The 19,287-nt window shown below is 38.5% G+C and overlaps 1 protein-coding gene and 1 long non-coding RNA gene across 2 annotated transcripts in view; one reads left to right on the top strand and one right to left on the bottom strand.

The window, feature by feature from the left end:
- Positions 1–237: 237 nt before the first annotated feature.
- Positions 238–19,287, top strand: part of tacr3a (tachykinin receptor 3a) — a 48,083-nt gene continuing 29,033 nt past the window's right edge. The window contains exons 1-2 of the mRNA XM_022681629.2: positions 238–939; positions 17,427–17,615. Coding sequence (XP_022537350.1) covers positions 572–939; positions 17,427–17,615 — 557 coding nt within the window. The 5' untranslated portion in view covers positions 238–571. The remainder of the gene's footprint in view (positions 940–17,426; positions 17,616–19,287) is intronic.
- The window catches only part of LOC125787717 (uncharacterized), an 80,292-nt gene continuing 76,366 nt past the window's right edge, over positions 15,362–19,287 (bottom strand). The window contains exons 2-3 of the long non-coding RNA XR_007429495.1: positions 17,461–17,626; positions 15,362–15,513 (exon numbers count right to left, since the gene is read on the bottom strand). This is a non-coding gene — a long non-coding RNA (uncharacterized LOC125787717). The remainder of the gene's footprint in view (positions 15,514–17,460; positions 17,627–19,287) is intronic.

Below are 19,287 nucleotides of genomic sequence, written 5' to 3'. Positions count from 1 at the left end.
CTTTTTGACTATTTTTAACGCTTTAACTTTATTTATTTATTTATCTCATCTGCTCGTGCATGTCCACTGTGAGGACCCATCACACCATTCATCGTTTTTACAGCAGAGTTTAAACCGTACTTTTTTTTCCCCTTTTTTTCCAACCCTTCATCCAGTGATTACCCAGGAGCTCAGAGCGCAGCTGATGGAAACCCCCATTGGCGGGGCGTCCAGCACCATTTGCCCTCCCAGTTTGGCAGCGCTGGAATCAATCGACCCCCTCCACTCCTCCCTCCCCTTTTCTCCATCTCTCTTTCTCTCTCTCTATGGACAATCAACAGGAGGGAGAGGAAGGAGCGCGCGCACACAGAGGGAATTCAGAGTTACTGAGCTAACGTTACTGATTGGACTTGCTTTTGACGTGCAGCGCGCGCGAGGCTGAAGTGGAGCCACCTGCCCTTTATACACACCGGCGATGCAGCAGCGCGCGCTAGCGTGATCAGCGCGTGCCAGGTACGTTGTGAGGAGCCAGCCAGCGCGCGCTCCGGAGGAACCCGCGTGCGCCTCTCACTCTCTCTCGCGCTCGCGCGCCATGGCACAGTCCCAGAACGGCACCGCGCTCCCGGGGAACCTCACCAACCAGTTCGTGCAGCCCCCGTGGCGCGTGGCGCTCTGGTCCCTCGCCTACAGCACCATCCTGGGCGTGGCCGTGTTCGGGAACCTAGTGGTGATGTGGATCATCCTCGCGCACAAGCGGATGCGCACCGTCACCAACTACTTCCTGCTGAACCTGGCCTTCTCGGACGCGTCCATGGCCGCCTTTAACACGCTGGTGAACTTCGTGTACGCCACGCACGGGGACTGGTACTTCGGAGAGGCGTACTGCAAGTTCCACAACTTCTTCCCCGTCACCTCCGTGTTCGCCAGCATCTACTCCATGACTGCTATAGCCGTGGACAGGTGAGAGGGGGGGAGGGGGGGGGGTTCTACTGCTACTTGTGGTGGTTGATGTGGTGTTTCTGGAAGTTGGTGTAGTTTTTATAGTTGTTCTTGTGATGGTTTTGGTGGTGTTTTTGGTATTTGTTTTTTTTTTTTGTATGGTTGTTCTGTTTGGTGCTGGTGGTTTTGGTGGTGCTACATACTGGTTTTAATGGTTGTTGTGGAGTTTCTGGTAGTTGGTGTCTTTTTATGGTTGTTCTGCTTGTTCTTGTAATGGTCTTGGTGGTTGTGTGGTGCTATAGTTTGTGGTGTTCCTGGTAGTTGTCATTTTTATGGTTGTTCTATTTGGTTCTGGTGGTTGTTGTGGTGTTTCTGGTGGTTGGTGTCATTTTTATGGTTGTTCTGCTTGGTGCTGGTGGTTTTGGTGGTGCTACATACTGGTTTAATGGTTGTTGTGGTGTTTCTGGTGGTTGATGTAGTTTTTATGTTTTTTCTGCTTGTTCTTGTGATGGTCTTGGTGGTGCTGTTGGTTGTGGTGGTGGTTGTTGTGGTGTTTCTGGTGGTTGGTGTCAGGTTGGTGTCATTTTATGGTTGTTCTCATTCATGTGGTGGTAGGGGGAGTGGTAGTAGTGCTGGGGATGGGGGTAGTAGTGGTGTTGGTGGTGGTCGTTCATGTGGTGGTAGGGGGAGTGGTAGTAGTGCTGGGGATGGGGGTAGTAGTGGTGTTGGTGGTGGTCGTTCATGTGGTGGTGGTGGGGGGGGGGGGGGAGTGTAGTAGTGCAGTTGTTGCTGAGAAAACGAGTCGTTGTATTGCTGCTGACATTTATGAAGCTAATTGAGTTAAAGGAGCTCAGAGCAGTAAACAGCGATATTTTTACCTCCATAATGTGTATTTTACACTAAAGACCACCTGAGAAATGCTCAGTGAGCTAATTATGGCACATCGTTTATAACGGCTCTGTAGGCGGATCACACTGTTGGCCATTAGCCTGCTCTAATAACTTATTTACGATATCTCCAGGGGGCGACGTCGTAGAGGCTAAACACACATTCATTCTGGAGGAGGAATTCTCCACTCAACAGTATACACATTATACACATATATACATATATCATGATATACATGTATCATTAAGAGGAGACACCATTATTCTTTTTTTGGGATTGAATACGTGCCAGACGTTTGACTCATTTTCCATTACATATCTAGTAGAGACAGATTATATCTGTCCAGTGTCATTTATTTTACTTTAATCCAGGATATATGGATATATTTGGCATTATTATTATTAGTATCATGACATTCTGAATCATTGACTTCTAATTACAAATCTGATCAAATTCTTGTATTTTTTTATATCTCAGGCAGGGCTGTGACATAAATCGTATGCAATAATAAAATATATACGATATAATATCGTGATATAATTTTAGGGCCATATCGCCCACCCCTAATCCTAACCTTTATTATTCTATTAGATTTGTATATATTAATTTAACAGGATTAATTTAACACTGCACTGTCCACTGTGGGTGGTAATTTAATGCTTTATAAATATTCCCAGGAGACGTGCCATTGTGGATCAAGGGATGTTGCATGTCCCATCCATTTGATAATTCACGCTGCCTCACTCACGAGATAGTACCTCACAACTTATACAGTGTGGGTGTTTCCAAGCTGTCTCCTGAGGTAATCATTTATGATAAATTTACATACTGCTGTCCCGTGACTGAATACGAAGCCAGTAGTCGAGGGGATTCATTCAGTGGTACATTAATTAAAAGGCTGGTCATATTCCTGGTGGAAATCCCTACAGAAAGGTTTTTTTCAGTAGTTCAGTGTTGATTTAACACAGGCAGACATCTGCCAGCCCTGCCTCAGTGGCCTTCTCCTCATCACGGACCTTCCCTCAGATAGCAGAGACCAGAGTTAACGTGCTTCAGCCTCCAGGCTGTGTTCAGTGAACTGCTCCAGCTCTGGAACCTGGGGAACATGCACGCTCTGAGAGGCTTCTGTACAGACGCTAATCTTTACTTCAGACGCGGTGCTTCAGATAAGTGGAGAAATATGAAGCATCCAGTCTGTCAGAAGATTGATGTGTCTCAGTACTGGAGCTGGATATCAGCACTATCAGCATCTGAATATCACTTCTGAAATGTTACTCATAAACTCAATACCTGACTCATCTTTTAACTTACAGCAGACGCACAGTACTCACAGTCAGGTATCAGAGTGATAGGGGTGTCGCGATTTCGATATTTCATTGAAATCGATCGGAATTATGTCATGGTCTCGAGCATCGAAGTCAAAAAGAGGATCGACGATCCCTCCCACAAATGGTGCAGCACACTGTAGCTCAAAGAGCAGCTCTTTCTCCAGAGAATGTGGACATTCTCATCTTCTTAAAGAAAAACTTGAAAATATAAAAATAACAGTTGTTTTGTCTAACCTCAAATATGTTAGTAGTTTTGGTACCTTAAGGAGCATCTTTCTCTCAGATAAAGTCAATAATATATCTTTATTAAAGAAAAAAACTAGTCATTCTCAGGGACCGAAAAAGTCTTAAAGTCTTATTTTTCATGTTTAACTGTTATAGTAGGATAGAGTTCAGTTTGTTAAGGCTCTAATTGTTCTATTATTTTCTACATGACTGTTCCTGTATTTTTTATTATTTATTTTGTTATGTTGCACATTGCTGTTTTAATAGTGCACACTGCTGCTACCAAAAAAAGCCACTAGATGGCATTACATATATATCTTAATTAAATTATTTAAATTTGACCATTAGTGCCTAATGTGGTGTATTACAGATCACTTGTATCACTTTGCATCACTTATATCAAGCCCACCTTTTGAAATAAGATATTGTAAATTTGATGAATCAAACCAATGACTGACCATAGACTAATCTAAAACTGGCATAGGCCTCTCTGCTGTAAAAAATAAAATAAATCGAGAATCTAATCGAATCATGAGCCTAAAATCGGAAATAAAATTGAATCAAGGATTTAAGGAATCGTGACACCCCTACAGAGTGATGGTGGTTTTTAGAAAGTTAGGTTTCTGCATTTACTTTTATAGTCAAGCAGAAAAGTGGAAATTCTTGGCCAGAACCAAACAAAATGAAACATTTAGCTGATTTTTTTCTCACAGGTTTAAATAATTCTGCCACTTTTTCTTTTTGCCCTGAATGAATAAATGAAATAATTAAACGCCCCATGCTTTAAAATCACAAATCATTTTGTGACTGTGTAATCTAATTGATTCTCTACAGAGGAGACTGGAGAATGGGTGGAAAAACAAATGCCTCAAAAGAGGAGTAAAAAAAAAAAATAGAAAATGTGCAAATAGGCTGAAACACAACACAACTCAAAACTCTCCCTCTTTCTTTACTTTCTGTTTTAACTCTAAGAATTATATTAAATTAAATTATACAGATGGATTTCTTTCCTTATAAACTCTCATTTAACTTTCACCCTTTTTACTTTTATAACTTTTATTATTTTTTTGTTCTTTTTCCCCCCAATACTTTCTGCCTTCCAGTCACCTTTTATACAAAGGCGCGACAGAGACGTGTGATTCGATTGGGGTTTATATAGAGTGTTGCACAGGTGCAGCTGGTTGGCACTGATCACCGCCAGAGATTCTGGGAATTGGAGTTTTGGGACTCAACTGCACTTATTCGTCCTCTGTTGCCCAGCTTCTCTGCTGGTGGACGTTTTTTAATATGCTTAATTAAAACAAAGAACATTATTAGCACTATATTTACTGCATTATATGCAAAATACTGTAAATGCAAAATTAATGTAGCTTTTTAACAATAGCAAGCAGCTTTTATATTGAACAAAGTGCAAAAAACATCCTTATATTTCAAGCAAAAGTGCAGAAAAGAGTTCATTATCTATATATATATATATATATATAATCTCCATTATATCGTTTTAAAAGTAGAGATCATCTAAAATGATATATACACTGTGCAGCCCTGGTTAATGCGTATCATCATGGTGTTTGTCTGGTGGAAAACAGTTCAGGATCTGGGATTATATAACGGCGAGCCTACTGTCAGCTCCACTGAAGCAGGCATGCAGTTTTCCTAATGCTAACAGGTGGAGTATAAAATTTGATTACTTTTAAGCACTTTAGATTCATGATTTCAAGCTAGAAAAGCAGACGTGGGTTACAAAACACATCTTAACTGATCAATAAAAAGAAGTTTTTCACTGACCTGCTGCTGTAAATAAGCTGGGGTACATGTGTCCAGTGTCTCTGACCTGCTGAGCTTCCCTATAATCCCCTTTCCTCTTTCCACACCCTGCTGTTCATGTCTTTTCTTCACTTTAGATGACCCAAAATACAATATTACAGTCACATAAAACGATTAGCACACTTCATGGAAACGTTGGCTTTTTAAATACATTTAAACATGTTCGGAAAGGCCCCTATTTTACTGATCTATAGGTGAGCCATCAGCTATCCACAATGTGTCTTTGCTTTCATAAATGACGGGAAAAGTACACCTTGCACTACGTTTCAAGGGTACAGCTACCTGGACGTGTCCAACGCTTCTCAGCAAGGGAAACTGCCCAGCCCGTTCACGCTCATTCATTCTGATCATTATTAATGTAAAAGTTGATAAAAGAAACTTTGGTTTTATTCCAAATTACATACTACTCCCCTTTGCTTTTGTAAAGAAAAGGCAATTACAAAACTACAATTTAAAATATTTATTTTAAGACCACAGCAGACATTGAAACAAATCAGCCTTATCAATAACTTGAATGAAGGATTTCCTAATTATTCCTGTTGCTAAGTAATTATGGTTGATAAATATTCAGTGCATCCTTCAAAAATCAGGCTTTCCTTTTTTGGGCGTTTTGATCACATGGTAAAAAAGTGCAAAATTAATGAAAATATACCTATACAAAAATCATTATTATTATTATTATTATTATTATTATTATTATTATTATTATTATTATTATTACCTGCATCCCTTAGTATTATGTCAATAAAGATGAAATGTCCACATAATTTTAATTTATGTTTAAATATAAATATGTTTTAATGTCCTTAGTTTTAGTCCTCATTAATTTTGGGATAGTAAAAGTAATTGGAAATTAAATGGTAATTTCATTTAATTATTTTTTTTTTTTTTGGGCAGAGGTTTAGGTTTTTTTTAAAGGGATTAATTAATCAGCTGTTTCTAATGAATGAGCCACTGCTTGCATGAGTGGTTTATTACCTACTAAGAACACTTGGTTTGAGTGTGTGGAATGGAAGAACAAGCACTTAGAGAGACATCATACTGGGGAGCTAATGTATAATATGCAGGACCCTCGTACTGGGAACCGCGCGTGAGACGGTGGTTGAATGGCGTGTTGATGGTGCTGATGGTAATGACTGGAAGAGCAGGGTTATTGAGCCGGCTGGACGTTGTTGAGTTGAGTGAGCAGCAGATACAGACTCCACTCCGTCAGGTCGAACAGCAGTCGATGGCTTTTGACGACGGGCTATTTTTACGATTCGTGTTTTGTTCTGTTTTCCAGCGCAGGGCAGGTTTAGCGAAGCGGAGAGAGCGCTAAGCCCTCAGCCCACCCCCTGTCAGCCTGCCACCCCGAGTTAAAGCCAAGCCAGACTGTCAACAAACAAATAGACACACAAACAAATCAAGCAAGCCCACTGCGACTCTGATGTCTGCACTCTAGGAATAAAGAAAGTTCCTCAAAGGTTCCTGCCCTGGACCTCTGATTCCACTCTCTGAATACAAACAAAGAACAGACATAAAGCCTTTTCTGAAAAAAAAAAAAAAAAAGCACTTTTGTCTTCATGTTATAAAATAATATAACGATATTTCATGGTATTTTATGATAACAATGTTATGAATAAAAATGTACTGCTATATAAATAGCAATATATTGATAGCACAATATATCGTATTTAACAGTACTATGTCATATTGTGTAATATGCAATCATATCATTGATATCGTATTGATACATGTCATCAAATATCGATATTATGATTAAAAAAAAAAACACAAGCACTCAAGACTCGCTAAGACCCGCCCCCAAATTTGACTTCAGTTAGTCAGTGCTGCTTTATTACTCCACATGGTGGTGCTATAATCTAATGAATTGGGTACACCTGTGGTTAGAGCTGGGCGATATGGCCCCAAAAAAAAAAAAATCGTTTTTTAAATTTTTTTTTATCGATTTTCAATTTTAATCGATTTAATTTTTTTTTCCCCTACTAAAAATCAAATTACAGATGATAAAGTAATGGTTAAAAACTAGTTTTTTATCTATTTTGTTTTTACTTAATTTTTTTTTACTTTGTGGTTAAAGTGCAACCAGAAACAAGCAAAAAAAAATTAAATTAAATTAAAACTCATTTTTCATACAATCGAAATAATCGATAAAATCGATTAACTGCCTTAATTAACTCTGCCTGTGGTGAAGAATATTAAAGTATAAGAATATTAAATTCTGTTAAACTGACACCAATAAATCCACATTTCTGTTTCCTGTTATTTGCTTATTTAGGAATATTTTATTTCTTTTTAGTAACTCAGACGCTGTTAAGTATCGTATGTATAACTCTATCATAAGTATAATTGTCTTTATTATATTTGTATCAGTGATAACATTGTATCATGAGACACCCTGTGATTCCCACCCACCCTAACTATTCAACCAAATAAATGTATGTCAAGTATAAAACATTCTGTTTGTAAACAACTTATCAAGGTTCTGTAATTTTTTGTGGAAATAATATTATTGTAACTAAATAAATAATGTTAAATAAAAATGTAGCCCAAAAAAGTCTTATTAAACCTTGAAAAAAATGCTTCATCATGCTAGAGGACCCATTTTTGCACATTTAGACAAACCTTTAACTGATATTGATCCAATAATCTGTATTTTTCTTAGAGAAATGATTCTTTGCACATTTAATTTTGGAACCCTTTCAAAGGTAGAATTAGGGGCGTGCCATATCATATCGTACATGATAATATCGCCAAAAATGTTGAATATCGTGAACGATATTATATCCTGAAATATCGTGCCATACCACCCACCCCAAATAACCTAATTATCATATCAGGGTGCTAATTTTTTTGCTGTTTTTAGCAAAGGAATAATTTACACTGTTCTAATGACCTATTATATATCTACTAGAGACAGATTATATCTGTTTACTTTAATCCTGGATATATGGAGATATGTGGAGTACGTTATAAGTATCATGACATTCTGGATCATTGACTTCTGTTACAAATCTGATAAAATCCTTTTTTTTAAATATCTGTTAGCCATATTATATTGCATGCAATAATAAAATTCAAAACAATTTTTCTAATTCAGTGTTTTGTCATATCGCCAAAAGTATCGCTATCGTGAAAATACCATGAAATATCGTGATGTTATTTTAGAGCCATATCGGCCACCCCTAGTAGAAACACAAACAACTTATTTTTACCATAGTTTTTACCAGTTTTAAAGCCTAGCCCCTGCGTTAATGTGGTTGTTCTTAGGGAGCTCATTCTGGCACTCTTGCGTTTAATAATAATGCTAGGGCAGCTGCCAGTAGACCAGCTGAGTAAAGCACGTCTTTGGCAGTGGATCTCCATGAATCTGCTCCACACATGGATCCAGTCCAGACACTTACGTGAGCTGAATGCCTCGTTCATTCTGAGAATATTGGGCGGCTTCATTATTGCCCGCGTGCAGCAGCAGCCTCTTATCAGCCTTTCTACTGAATCGATGTTCACTGCTGCAGCTTATATTATACAGTCAGAGCTAATTAGAGGAAATTATGCTAATAATACTTGAGTATGTGGTGCTTGATTGGTACATTACCACATGCAGACATGACCATATGTCAGCTTAGTGTATAAACATGTGGTTTAGTCCTGAGAAGGTACAGCTACAGTTACAGAGAAGTAACATTCATGTGTGGTTCTTGTTTTGGTCATACACAGTGGTGTGAAAAAGTGTTTTCCCCCTTCCTAATTTTCTGATTTCCTGATTTTTTGCATGTTTGTCACACTTAAATATTTCGTCGGAACATCAAACCAATTTAAATATTACTCAAAGACAAAGACAATTACTGCTCTTGCTGTAATTTTGGGCGGCCGGCCACTCCTGGGAAGGTTCACCACTGTTCCATGTCTTTGCTATTTGTGGACAATGTCTCTCACTGTGGTTCGCTGGAGTCCCAAAGCTTTGGAAATGGCTTTATAACCCTTTCCAGACTGATAGATCTCAACAATAACCTTCTTTCTCAATAATTCCTGAATTCCTTTGGATCTCGGCAAAGGAGATTTTAAGGATCTTTTGATGGAGATATTTCACTTTGTCAGGCAGGTCCTTTTTAAACGATGTCTTGATTGAGAACAGGTGTGGCAGTAATCAGATCTGGGTGTGGCTAGAGATTCAGGTGTACTCAGGTGTCAGAAACCACAGTGACGTTATGTTTTAACAAGGGGGCAATCAATCAATTCACACAGGGCCATGTAGGTTTGGACCTTCATTTTAAAATAGTATTTTGTGTTTACCTGTGTTGTCTTTGACTAATATTAAAATTTGTGACAAACGTGCAAAAAATCAGTAGATCAGGAAACCAGGAAAGGGACAAACACTTTTTCACACCACTGTAGCTGTGTGAAAAATGGCTTTTACAAACCTAAGTGAAGAAAACCATCTATTTCAAGGTTCTCACCATCATAAATAGGTTCTGCTTCCACAATCGGCTGCAATCGGTCCTTCAGATATGACCTCCAAGGTGTCAAAAGTATTTAGATTCATTACTCTGTAGTATAGATACTAGGTTTTAAAATACTTCTGTAGAAGTTGTAAAAGTATCAACTCAAGCTTTTTACTCAAGTTAAAAGTATGAAAGTACTGGTATAAAACTAAAAGTATTGTAAAAAGACAAAATCTTAAGCCTTTTGTCTCCCATTAAACACAAAAACGTACTTTATTAAGAGACGAGAAATGCAAGTAATTAACTCTTGATGAGTTCAGCACAGCTGTTAACTGAAAGCCTGAATTCCAGGTGATTCTACCTCATAGAGCTGACTGAGAAAAGTCAGCAGAGATGTGCAGAACTGATCAACTAAACAAGAGGAACTACTTTTTTGAAGAATCTAAGAAATATATGTATATAAAAAAACATATTCTGGTTTAACACTATTTTTTAATGGTTTCCTAAATAATTCCTTATGGTTTTCTTCATATTTTGGATGGCTTCAGTATTAATATACAATGCTATAAATACTTTATTTCAGGTGTGTCCAAACTTTTTTTTACTGATACTGTTTATGATAAAATCTCTGTTCTAGCCTCGAGGTCGAGTTATCTTTTCTTCTGATATATCTTGTTTTGCAGAACGTAAATTGCACATTAATGTAATTTTTTTAAGCATGTAATTGCAGAATTATATAATGGCATTTAAATCATAGGGATAAGGGCTGTAGGAAACAGTAATGACCCAAGTTAAAGGGTTAACAGAGCAACCGCCGTAGTCTATTATTCATATAATTGTTGCATAGACCTACAGCTGAATAGTGGCAACATGATTAGTCACACATCACAGTAGTGAGCTATTATCTTGTGGTTTGAATGCCATGAAAAGAAAAGCTATTTCCATGTCAGACAACCTGCCCGGAGTCCTCACTACTCACCAGCTCTCAGTCTCTCATTCATTTTTAATGATTTTCCATTAAATCTTAATGGGGATTTCTATTTATCGATTCTTTACGTCCGGAGACATCCGCAGACTCCTTTAACGGACGGCGAACGAGCGTGTCAAAGCAGTTACATCCACAAATGAGGAATGACAAGAATCTAATCCAGGTTTTACTGCTCTTCTCTTTTTTTTCTCTTCACTAGAAACTGAAGTCTGAAGCACGTTTGTTGTTTGTGCTGCTGTTAGGCAGCAAATGTCAGCAGACTGGTGTAATTTCGCTGAAATGTTTGCCCAGCGCCGGCGTGTGTCGCCTCAGTTTAACGGGAAGAAGACGAGCGTGAATCAGATTTGCGAGGACGCGCTCTCTCTACCAGACTGCGTCGCGTTAAGTTAACGTTTAATCTTTTTGACAGAGATGGTGTTCGCCTCTGTTTTCGCAATAATACAGCTCTTATTCCAGCCCTGCTGCGCTAATACTTCACGTCAGCATCGGTATCGCTCCCCTACACTAGGGTGACCAGACGTCCTCTTTTTCCCGGACATGTCCTACTTTTGAGACCTAAAAAAATGTCCGGGGGGAATTTCAAAATCGTCCGGGATTTTGTGTGACTGCCCAAAGTACAGTGCATTAAAATTCCCACGCCGATCCATCCCAGGTTTCTCTGTATCACAAATTTTTTTGGTAATTTGTTTTTTTATAATGTGAGATTCAAAGTTTGAAAGCTAGGTGTCAGAAACAGGGCCAAAGAGTCTAAAAGCGGAGAGGGTGTGCATTTCTAGCGCAGAAAAACGGGCCAAAGAGTCTAAAAGCGGAGAGGGTGTGCATTTCTAGCGCAGAAAAACGGGCCAAAGAGTCTAAAAGCGGAGAGGGTGTGCATTTCTAGCGCAGAAAAACGGGCCAAAGAGTCTAAAAGTGGAGAGAGTGCGCAGTTCTAGCGCAGAAAAACGGGCCAAAGAGTCTAAAAGCGGAGAGGGTGCGCATTTCTAGTGTAGAAAAACGGGCCAAAGAGTCTAAAAGCGGAGAGAGTGCGCAGTTCTAGCGCAGAAAAACGGGCCAAAGAGTCTAAAAGCGGAGAGGGTGTGCAGTTCTAGCGCAGAAAAACGGGCCAAAGAGTCTAAAAGCGGAGAGGGTGTGCATTTCTAGCGCAGAAAAACGGGCCAAAGAGTCTAAAAGCGGAGAGAGTGCGCAGTTCTAGTGCAGAAAAACGGGCCAAAGAGTCTAAAAGCGGAGAGAGTGCGCAGTTCTAGCGCAGAAAAACGGGCCAAAGAGTCTAAAAGCGGAGAGGGTGTGCATTTCTAGCGCAGAAAAACGGGCCAAAGAGTCTAAAAGCGGAGAGAGTGCACAGTTTTAGCGCAGAAAAACGGGCCAAAGAGTCTAAAAGTTGCCGTAATTAAGGAGTTTAATATTAAGAGACATCATGAAATTAAACATCAGTTTTAAAAATCTTAGTTTACACAACACTGTCAAAGATAAAGATAGTGAGTCAAGTAAAATGGTGTGTAAATGAAAGTAATCAGGAAAATGTATTATTTAAAGTGGTATATTTCATTATTTGTTTTATTATAGAGTCTGTGGCCCGTGACTTCAAATATATTTCTCCTTCTGGCCCCCAACAAACAAAGTTTGGACACCCCTGCACTATGCTGTGGATCAGCATGTTTTAAAAAGCACTAAAACAAGTGAAATAACTTATTTTAAAACTGATAAATGATCAGTTAACTTAAAAAGTAAGTGTTAAAAATATAAAAGTAATATTGGCAAAAGGTATGACTTCACTGAATAAGAGTAAAACAGGGTCAAATGCTTTTAAGACAGAGTTGTGTTGCATGAATTCATAAAGCAGCCCTGTTTGTAGCCTGATATAAATACAAGTTATAGCTGTTTAAAGGAGGAAGCACCTTTAACCTGAAGAATTAGAATTAGAATTAGAATTAGAATCAGAAACCCAAATCTGGTCACCCTACCCTACACCCAGTACCACACACATCCATCCATCCATCCATCCGTCCGTCCATCCGTCCAGTCTCCATCGCTCACTGAACCTCATAAATCTTTAAGGAACTGTTACATGCGCTGTGTTTTTGAAGGACGGCCCGGGCCTGCTTCTTCTGAGAGATCAAGCGGGGTTTGATGCAATTGCTTTCCCAGACTTTGATCTCCTGTAATTGTGTTACCCACCTTTGGTAAGCACTTTCATGTAAGAATGGCTGCAAAATAAAGCAATAAAGCTCATATCAGATAGAACCGTGGGCTAAGATACAGAGACAGAAAGAAACAGAGACGCTGACGTGTGTGTGTGTGTGTGATTGTGTGTGTGAATATGTTAGTTTTTTGTACATTTTCAGGACTTTACATTTAATCTGTAATGTGAAGACGAACAAAAACAGGCCTGAGAAACGTTATATAAGTATAAACATACTAAATCTATCAACTAAATCTAAATCTGTTAAAAAATCTTAAAAAATATTTTATTACAAGCCAGTTTGGAGCATTTTTATTTGAAAATAATAATGTAAAACAGTGTAAAGTGATTTATTAATAAACTTCTGATATGTTTTATATATTTATAAATTCACATCACTTGTACAATTTTGTATAAATTATTTGCTTGAACACTAAATGGGTGTTTTTGCCATTTTTGACTGAATTACTTCAGTTGCTGAATATTTAATGAATTCCTATAATATATATATATATATATTTAGTGCACACAGAATACATTATTTTTTTTTTATAAATGGACACGTATTGATCTATATCATTTTGAAGTTGTTCTTAACATGGTTTCAAACTATTTCAAGCAATTCATTAATTATCTACCAATTATTTCACCTAATATTTCAATATTGTCTTTAATTATCTCTTAAAAACATAAAATAAAAATACCTTAATCCCAAACCACACACACAATTCTGTACTTTATGTACTTTATACGCTTTATGCTACATGAATACATTTGTAATGGTGCTCCACTATTTTTAACACATTATTCAGTGTGTGTGAGTGTGTGATCTGGGGCACAGTCTCTGTTTGTCCTGTGTTTGCGACACGTCAGCAAGCGTTATGCAAATTAACGTCCATAATCGATTATGCAGACGAGTTACCCCAGACCTAGAAGAGACCAATAGAAATGCTTCTGAATGAAAGAATGGAATTAAACACTGACTAACCGTTGGAATTTAGATTATTTCCTTTTCTGGTAAAGCATTTTGACATTTTGGAGACACAAGGCAATATAAAACAGAATAGAAAACACGAGACAAGAGTGAAGAATACTTTACATAATAAAAAAACATAGGCTCAGACCAGTCGCACAATTATAAACACCTATTTTTTCGTAAACTCATTGTCAGATTTTGTCAATTTCTGTCACCCTGTTCTTCAATGCCCCACAGGATAGACCACCACAGATAAGCTAGTATGTGGGTAGTGGGTCATTCTGTTACGGTTTAGTGGGGGAGGTGGACTCAAATGCAGAGTTATTTTATTTACTTATTTTATTTATTTTTATTTGCTTATTTATTAGTCTTATTATTTATTGGTAATATTATATTTGATATTACTGATGTGTCTGTATGTGTGTGCAGTTGGTTTGATGGTGTGCTTGAACCAGGGTTTGAACTCCCAACCTTTGTAACTGCAGACGGGTGTGCTACCACTGCACTACTTAGAGTGTGTGCAGTGGCTTTGGATGAGGGCCTTAAATGTGGCAGTGAAGAAAAAGGGCGGGAAAATCAAACAAAGGATCTGCTGCCACATGGCATGGCTCAAACAAAGGAAATTAAATCAAACTTTAAGGAACTTAGAAAAGACTTCTTGAAAATAAAAATTTAAAAAATAAACTGAGATCTTTTCTCTCTCTTTTGCGGCTTCTTTTAAGATCTCTCTTTTTTTTGTGAGCCTTTGTTTCTTTTGAGATCTTTTTTTTTGTGGCTTCTTTCAATATTTCTTTTTTTTTTTTTTTTTTGTGAGCCTTTGTTTCTTTTAGGATCTCTCCTTTTTGTGGCTTCTTTTAAGAGTTCTTTTCTTTCTAATCTTTTTCTTTTGTACCCACTGTTACCGGTCACCCCTCTACAAAGGTGTGACGGTGAACTGAGGTTTGGCTGGGGTTTTTAAGCTGTGTTCACAGCTGAGCCTGATTTGAACTAATTACCGCTGGGGATTCTGGGACTTGGAGTTTTTTGCCCCAGATCCACCAGCTCCTCCACCGCAGTGTCCAGGCCCTCTGCTGGTGGTTGGCGGCACATGCCGCTTTCTTACACATTCTCTGTTAAGCTGGTATGCGTGGATCAGACACAGCAGTGCTGCTGGAGTTCTTAAACACCTTATTGTAACTGCTGGACTGAGAATAGCAGATAGATAGACTGAGAATAGCAGACAGACAGACAGACAGACAGACAGATAGATACATACATACATAGATACATAGATACTTTATTGATCCCCGAAGGGAAATGCTGGACATCCAGCAGCAGGTATGTATAGTTCACAAAGTTACCAAAAGGATAAAATATAACGATACATATAAAAATACAATAAAATAAAAAATAGACAGTCTTTAGTGTGTGTGTGTGTAATGTAGAATGGAGGTCATACAGAAAGTGCAAATACACAGTTATATAATAATTTAAATTTAGCAGTGCAAAAGATACGTAAACAGTAGATGAATGAACTAGTGAGTGAACTACTAGTGCAAAAAAGGGTAGAACTGTAAAAATAGTTTTATAGGCATCAGCACGTCTGAGTGTGTCCATGGATGGGGGTGTGTCCATGGTGTGGCCGGAGTTGCCAGAGTGAAAAAGTGTCAGAGAGTCTTTAGTTTTCTGTGCTGAGAGGCATTGAACAGTCTTATGGCCCGAGGGACAAAAAAAAAAAACAGGAAGATCCAGCCAACTGCCACCTGTGGGCATATATAAGTTTGAGTGTGAGTGTGAGAATGTGTAAATGGCTCAGTGCACATGTTATATATCACACAGACCTCTCTCTGGCTCTCTCACTGAGAGGTCACTCAAAGTGGTATGGCTCTACGTGCCTCTAAATAACCTCTCCTGCCCTGGAAAAAAAAATAATTGACTGACAAACAGGCCGGCCTCTGCTCACACCATGTCCCCGCACAGCACACAGGCTTATATCATTAGTGCTGAGTGCTGTGTAGAAGATCCTCACTCTATACTGTCATCTCACGGGAAATATGCTCTCAGCATTGTGCCTTACAGTCCTTTTCATTAGGTTAGCAACATTAGGGTAGCGCCGTACGGCTAATTAAAGGATGCCAGGTCCGTCCTCCCGATACAGGGCCAAGAGATAGAGAAATAAAGCAGGAAAACATATTCATTTAAGCATGCCGGGGGTTATACAAACACGACACAAGCCTGCTCTAATCATCAGTTCAACACAGCCAGTGCTGCTCTCAGCTCACATTACTTACCATATTCAGACATTCTTCACCAGAAAAGCACTGTTCAATCAGTATATCATAAATACAAAATACAATACAAATACAATTTAGCTGGTCTTTCCTTTCTGCTTTAGTGGTTTAGCTAGTGTTTGATTGTTATGTTTGTTGGTGTGGTGGTTTAGCTGGTCTTAAAGCATAGGTGGTTTAGCTGGTCTTTTTTGGTTTGGCGGTTTAGCTGGTCTTTGTTGGTTTGGCTGGTCTTTTTTGGGTTGGTGGTTTAGCTGGTCTTATAGCATAGATGGTTTAGCTGGTCTTTGTTGGTTTAGCTGGTCTTTGTTGGTTTGGTGGTTTAGCTGGTCTTATGGCATAGATGGTTTAGGTGGTCTTTTTTGGGTTGGTGGTTTAGCTGGTCTTATAGCATAGATGGTTTAGCTGGTCTTTTTGTGTTGGTGGTTTAGCTGGTCTTATGGCATAGGTGGTTTAGCTGGTCTTTGTTGGTTTGGTAGTTCAGCTGGTCATATAACATAGATGGTTTAGCTGGTCTTTTTTGGGTTGATGGTTTAGCTGGTCATATAGCATAGATGGTTTAGCTGGTCTTTTCTGGGTTGATGGTTTAGCTGGTCTTATAGCATAGATGGTTTAGCTGGTCTTTTTTGGGTTGGTGGTTTCGCTGGTCTTATAGCATAGATGGTTTAGCTGGTCTTTGTTGGTTTAGCTGGCCTTTGTTGGTGTGGTGGTTTAGCTGGTCTTATGGCATAGATGGTTTAGCTGGCCTTTGTTGGTTTGGTGGTTTAGTTGGTATTATTGTTTAATGGTTTAGTGTTTCTTTGTTGGTTTAGCTGGTCTTATAGCATAGATGGGCATCATTACACTGGTGTCAGTTTTAGCAGTGGCATTGGGAAGGAAACAAATGTAGACAGTTGGTTCTCTCTTCATTTTTCTCTGACTCTCTCTCTCTTACTCACTCACTCACTCATTCATTTATGCCATGCTGTGGATCTGGGACTGAATATATATATTATGTTTAGCTTCTGTTCAGTCTAGGATGCAGGTAGCATTGTGTGTAACTGTCTATCTCAGGCAGGAAAAATATAAAATTCATTTTAAAATTTTCTAAATGTCCCCTTTCTATTTTTATAAGTGTCTTTTTGGACATTTTCTTATTTGATTCATGCTTCAAAACCTGAAGCATCTTAGTTTAAAAGTGTAAAAAGACCGTCTCTGTTATTTAACTGAACTTGAATCACTGCCAGCCATCATTTACCTGACAGCAGGAAACAGAAGCATGAAGAACAGCATGTAAATATGGCCTCTCTGGCTTTTATTGCATTATTGTCATTATTGTCATCTAAGCTGACTGTGGTGATTTATATGCACTGTAATTAAACAGTGTGTGTGTGTGTGTGTTCTCGCAGGTACATGGCTATAATTCACCCGCTGAAGCCTCACCTGTCGGCCACGGCTACTAAAGTGGTGATCGTGTTTATCTGGGTGCTGGCGGTTGTCCTGGCCTTCCCCCTGTGTTTCTTCTCCACCATCAGAAAATTACCCAAGAGGACTCTGTGCTACGTGGCCTGGCCCAGATCCAGCGAGGACTCCTTCATGTGAGAATGCCCTGAAATTAATAATGTATATTTAATAGAGATGCAGACAATATTTTATAAGTTTGATTAAAGGTGAGAGCAAGCAAACCTCAATATATATATATATATATATCAGTCTGAAAAAGGGCCCTATCTTAGCTATCTATCTATAGGTGAGCCATCAACCCCTCACAGTACAGCGTGATTTAGGGTGTGTCACTGTGTCTTTGCAATCATAACGACGGGAAAAGTAGACACAAAGGCAGGAACTAAAACTCATACATCATTAAATTAATTAAACATAACAGTGTTTAGGGTGTAAATTGAAACAAACCAATCAGAGTGTCACTTTGCCTCACATTCTCTTTAAGAGCCAGATGTGCTCTGACTTTGGCAGATTGCTGTTTTAATGGTGCAGTGCTTCAGCTCTTCTCAGCAAAGGAAACTGAGCTGCTCGTTCATGCTATAAAGGTGCACGAGCAGCTCATTTACAGTAACAGCAAATGTTATTTTATTGTGTATTCTGTTATTATTGATGTAAAAGTTGGGCTTGAACACTGCTGTGTGTTCTTTATGTGTACGAACATCTGGCGGTTTACTGTTGTCAGGGTTTAAATCGGCCAGAGGTGCACCTTTGTTTTCCGTTGCCAAGATAGCAACATGCCAAAATTTAGATATTAATTCACCAGGACACACCTCAATTCGAGACAACCGCACCCATTGGTGTAGAAATATTCACAGGCATCTTTGCTATTTAAACGGCGCAGGTGCAAGGCATGAGAATAGACTGTTGGCAAGGTGTACGATAGCAATGAGCATCGTGACAAGCCTTGCGCAGTGTGTACGATTGTGTTCTTAATCTTCTAAATGGGCCTGCTAGCTAATGTAATCATGTTGTGTTTGAGCTAATCTGTTTTAGAGTGACCAGATTTTGATTTTTAACCAAATAATCTCCCAGATTTGACATTTTTGCAAGTTGCTATGCTAAACTAGACATGTGGGTCAGTTCACATGTAGTTCATGAGACAGCAGTTTCCATTACCAGCCATGACCTCACAGTGACCCGTGCTGAATGTACAAATTGATTGGATGAATTGATTTTGTAGTTCAGTATATGCATGTAATGCATTGAAATCCACTGTTGCTGTAATACTTACTAAACCCCTCCTAACAGCTCTGGATATTCCAGTTTTTTAAGATTATTAAGATTATTTTAGATTATTAAGGTGCTTATTATCTCTATAAGCTGTTTGCAGATATGCTAATTACCACCTCAAATCCCCATTTATAAAGTGCAACTTGTGTTGCTTATAACTGATAACTGTTGTTTTTTATTGAGCCCATCACAAAAATTACATTATCGACTTGTGGTAGAATATAAGGACATGACCTCAGTATTTTACTGACCTCGGTTTAACCCAGTGGTGTGTTTACTTAGTTAAGAAAGCGCATTTCCATGAATCATGTGTTAAATAGGGATGTGCCATATTTGAATCATAATACTGAGTTTTTATCATTTTAAATAATAATGAAAAATATATATATATATATATATATATTGTTATAATATTAGTATTTTGTGTAAAAAAAGGCTATTTCGTCTAATTGTTGGTTTGCTTACACACTAAATATTCTAAATACCTAAACGTTTTGATAGTTTTTTTGCTGGAGAAAGTTGTGGGAAATTCCTTGG

This window comes from Astyanax mexicanus, chromosome 25 (assembly GCF_023375975.1).
Source record: "Astyanax mexicanus isolate ESR-SI-001 chromosome 25, AstMex3_surface, whole genome shotgun sequence".
NCBI classification, from domain to species: Eukaryota; Metazoa; Chordata; class Actinopteri; order Characiformes; family Acestrorhamphidae; genus Astyanax; species Astyanax mexicanus.
This window is presented reverse-complemented; position numbering and strand designations above follow the sequence as displayed.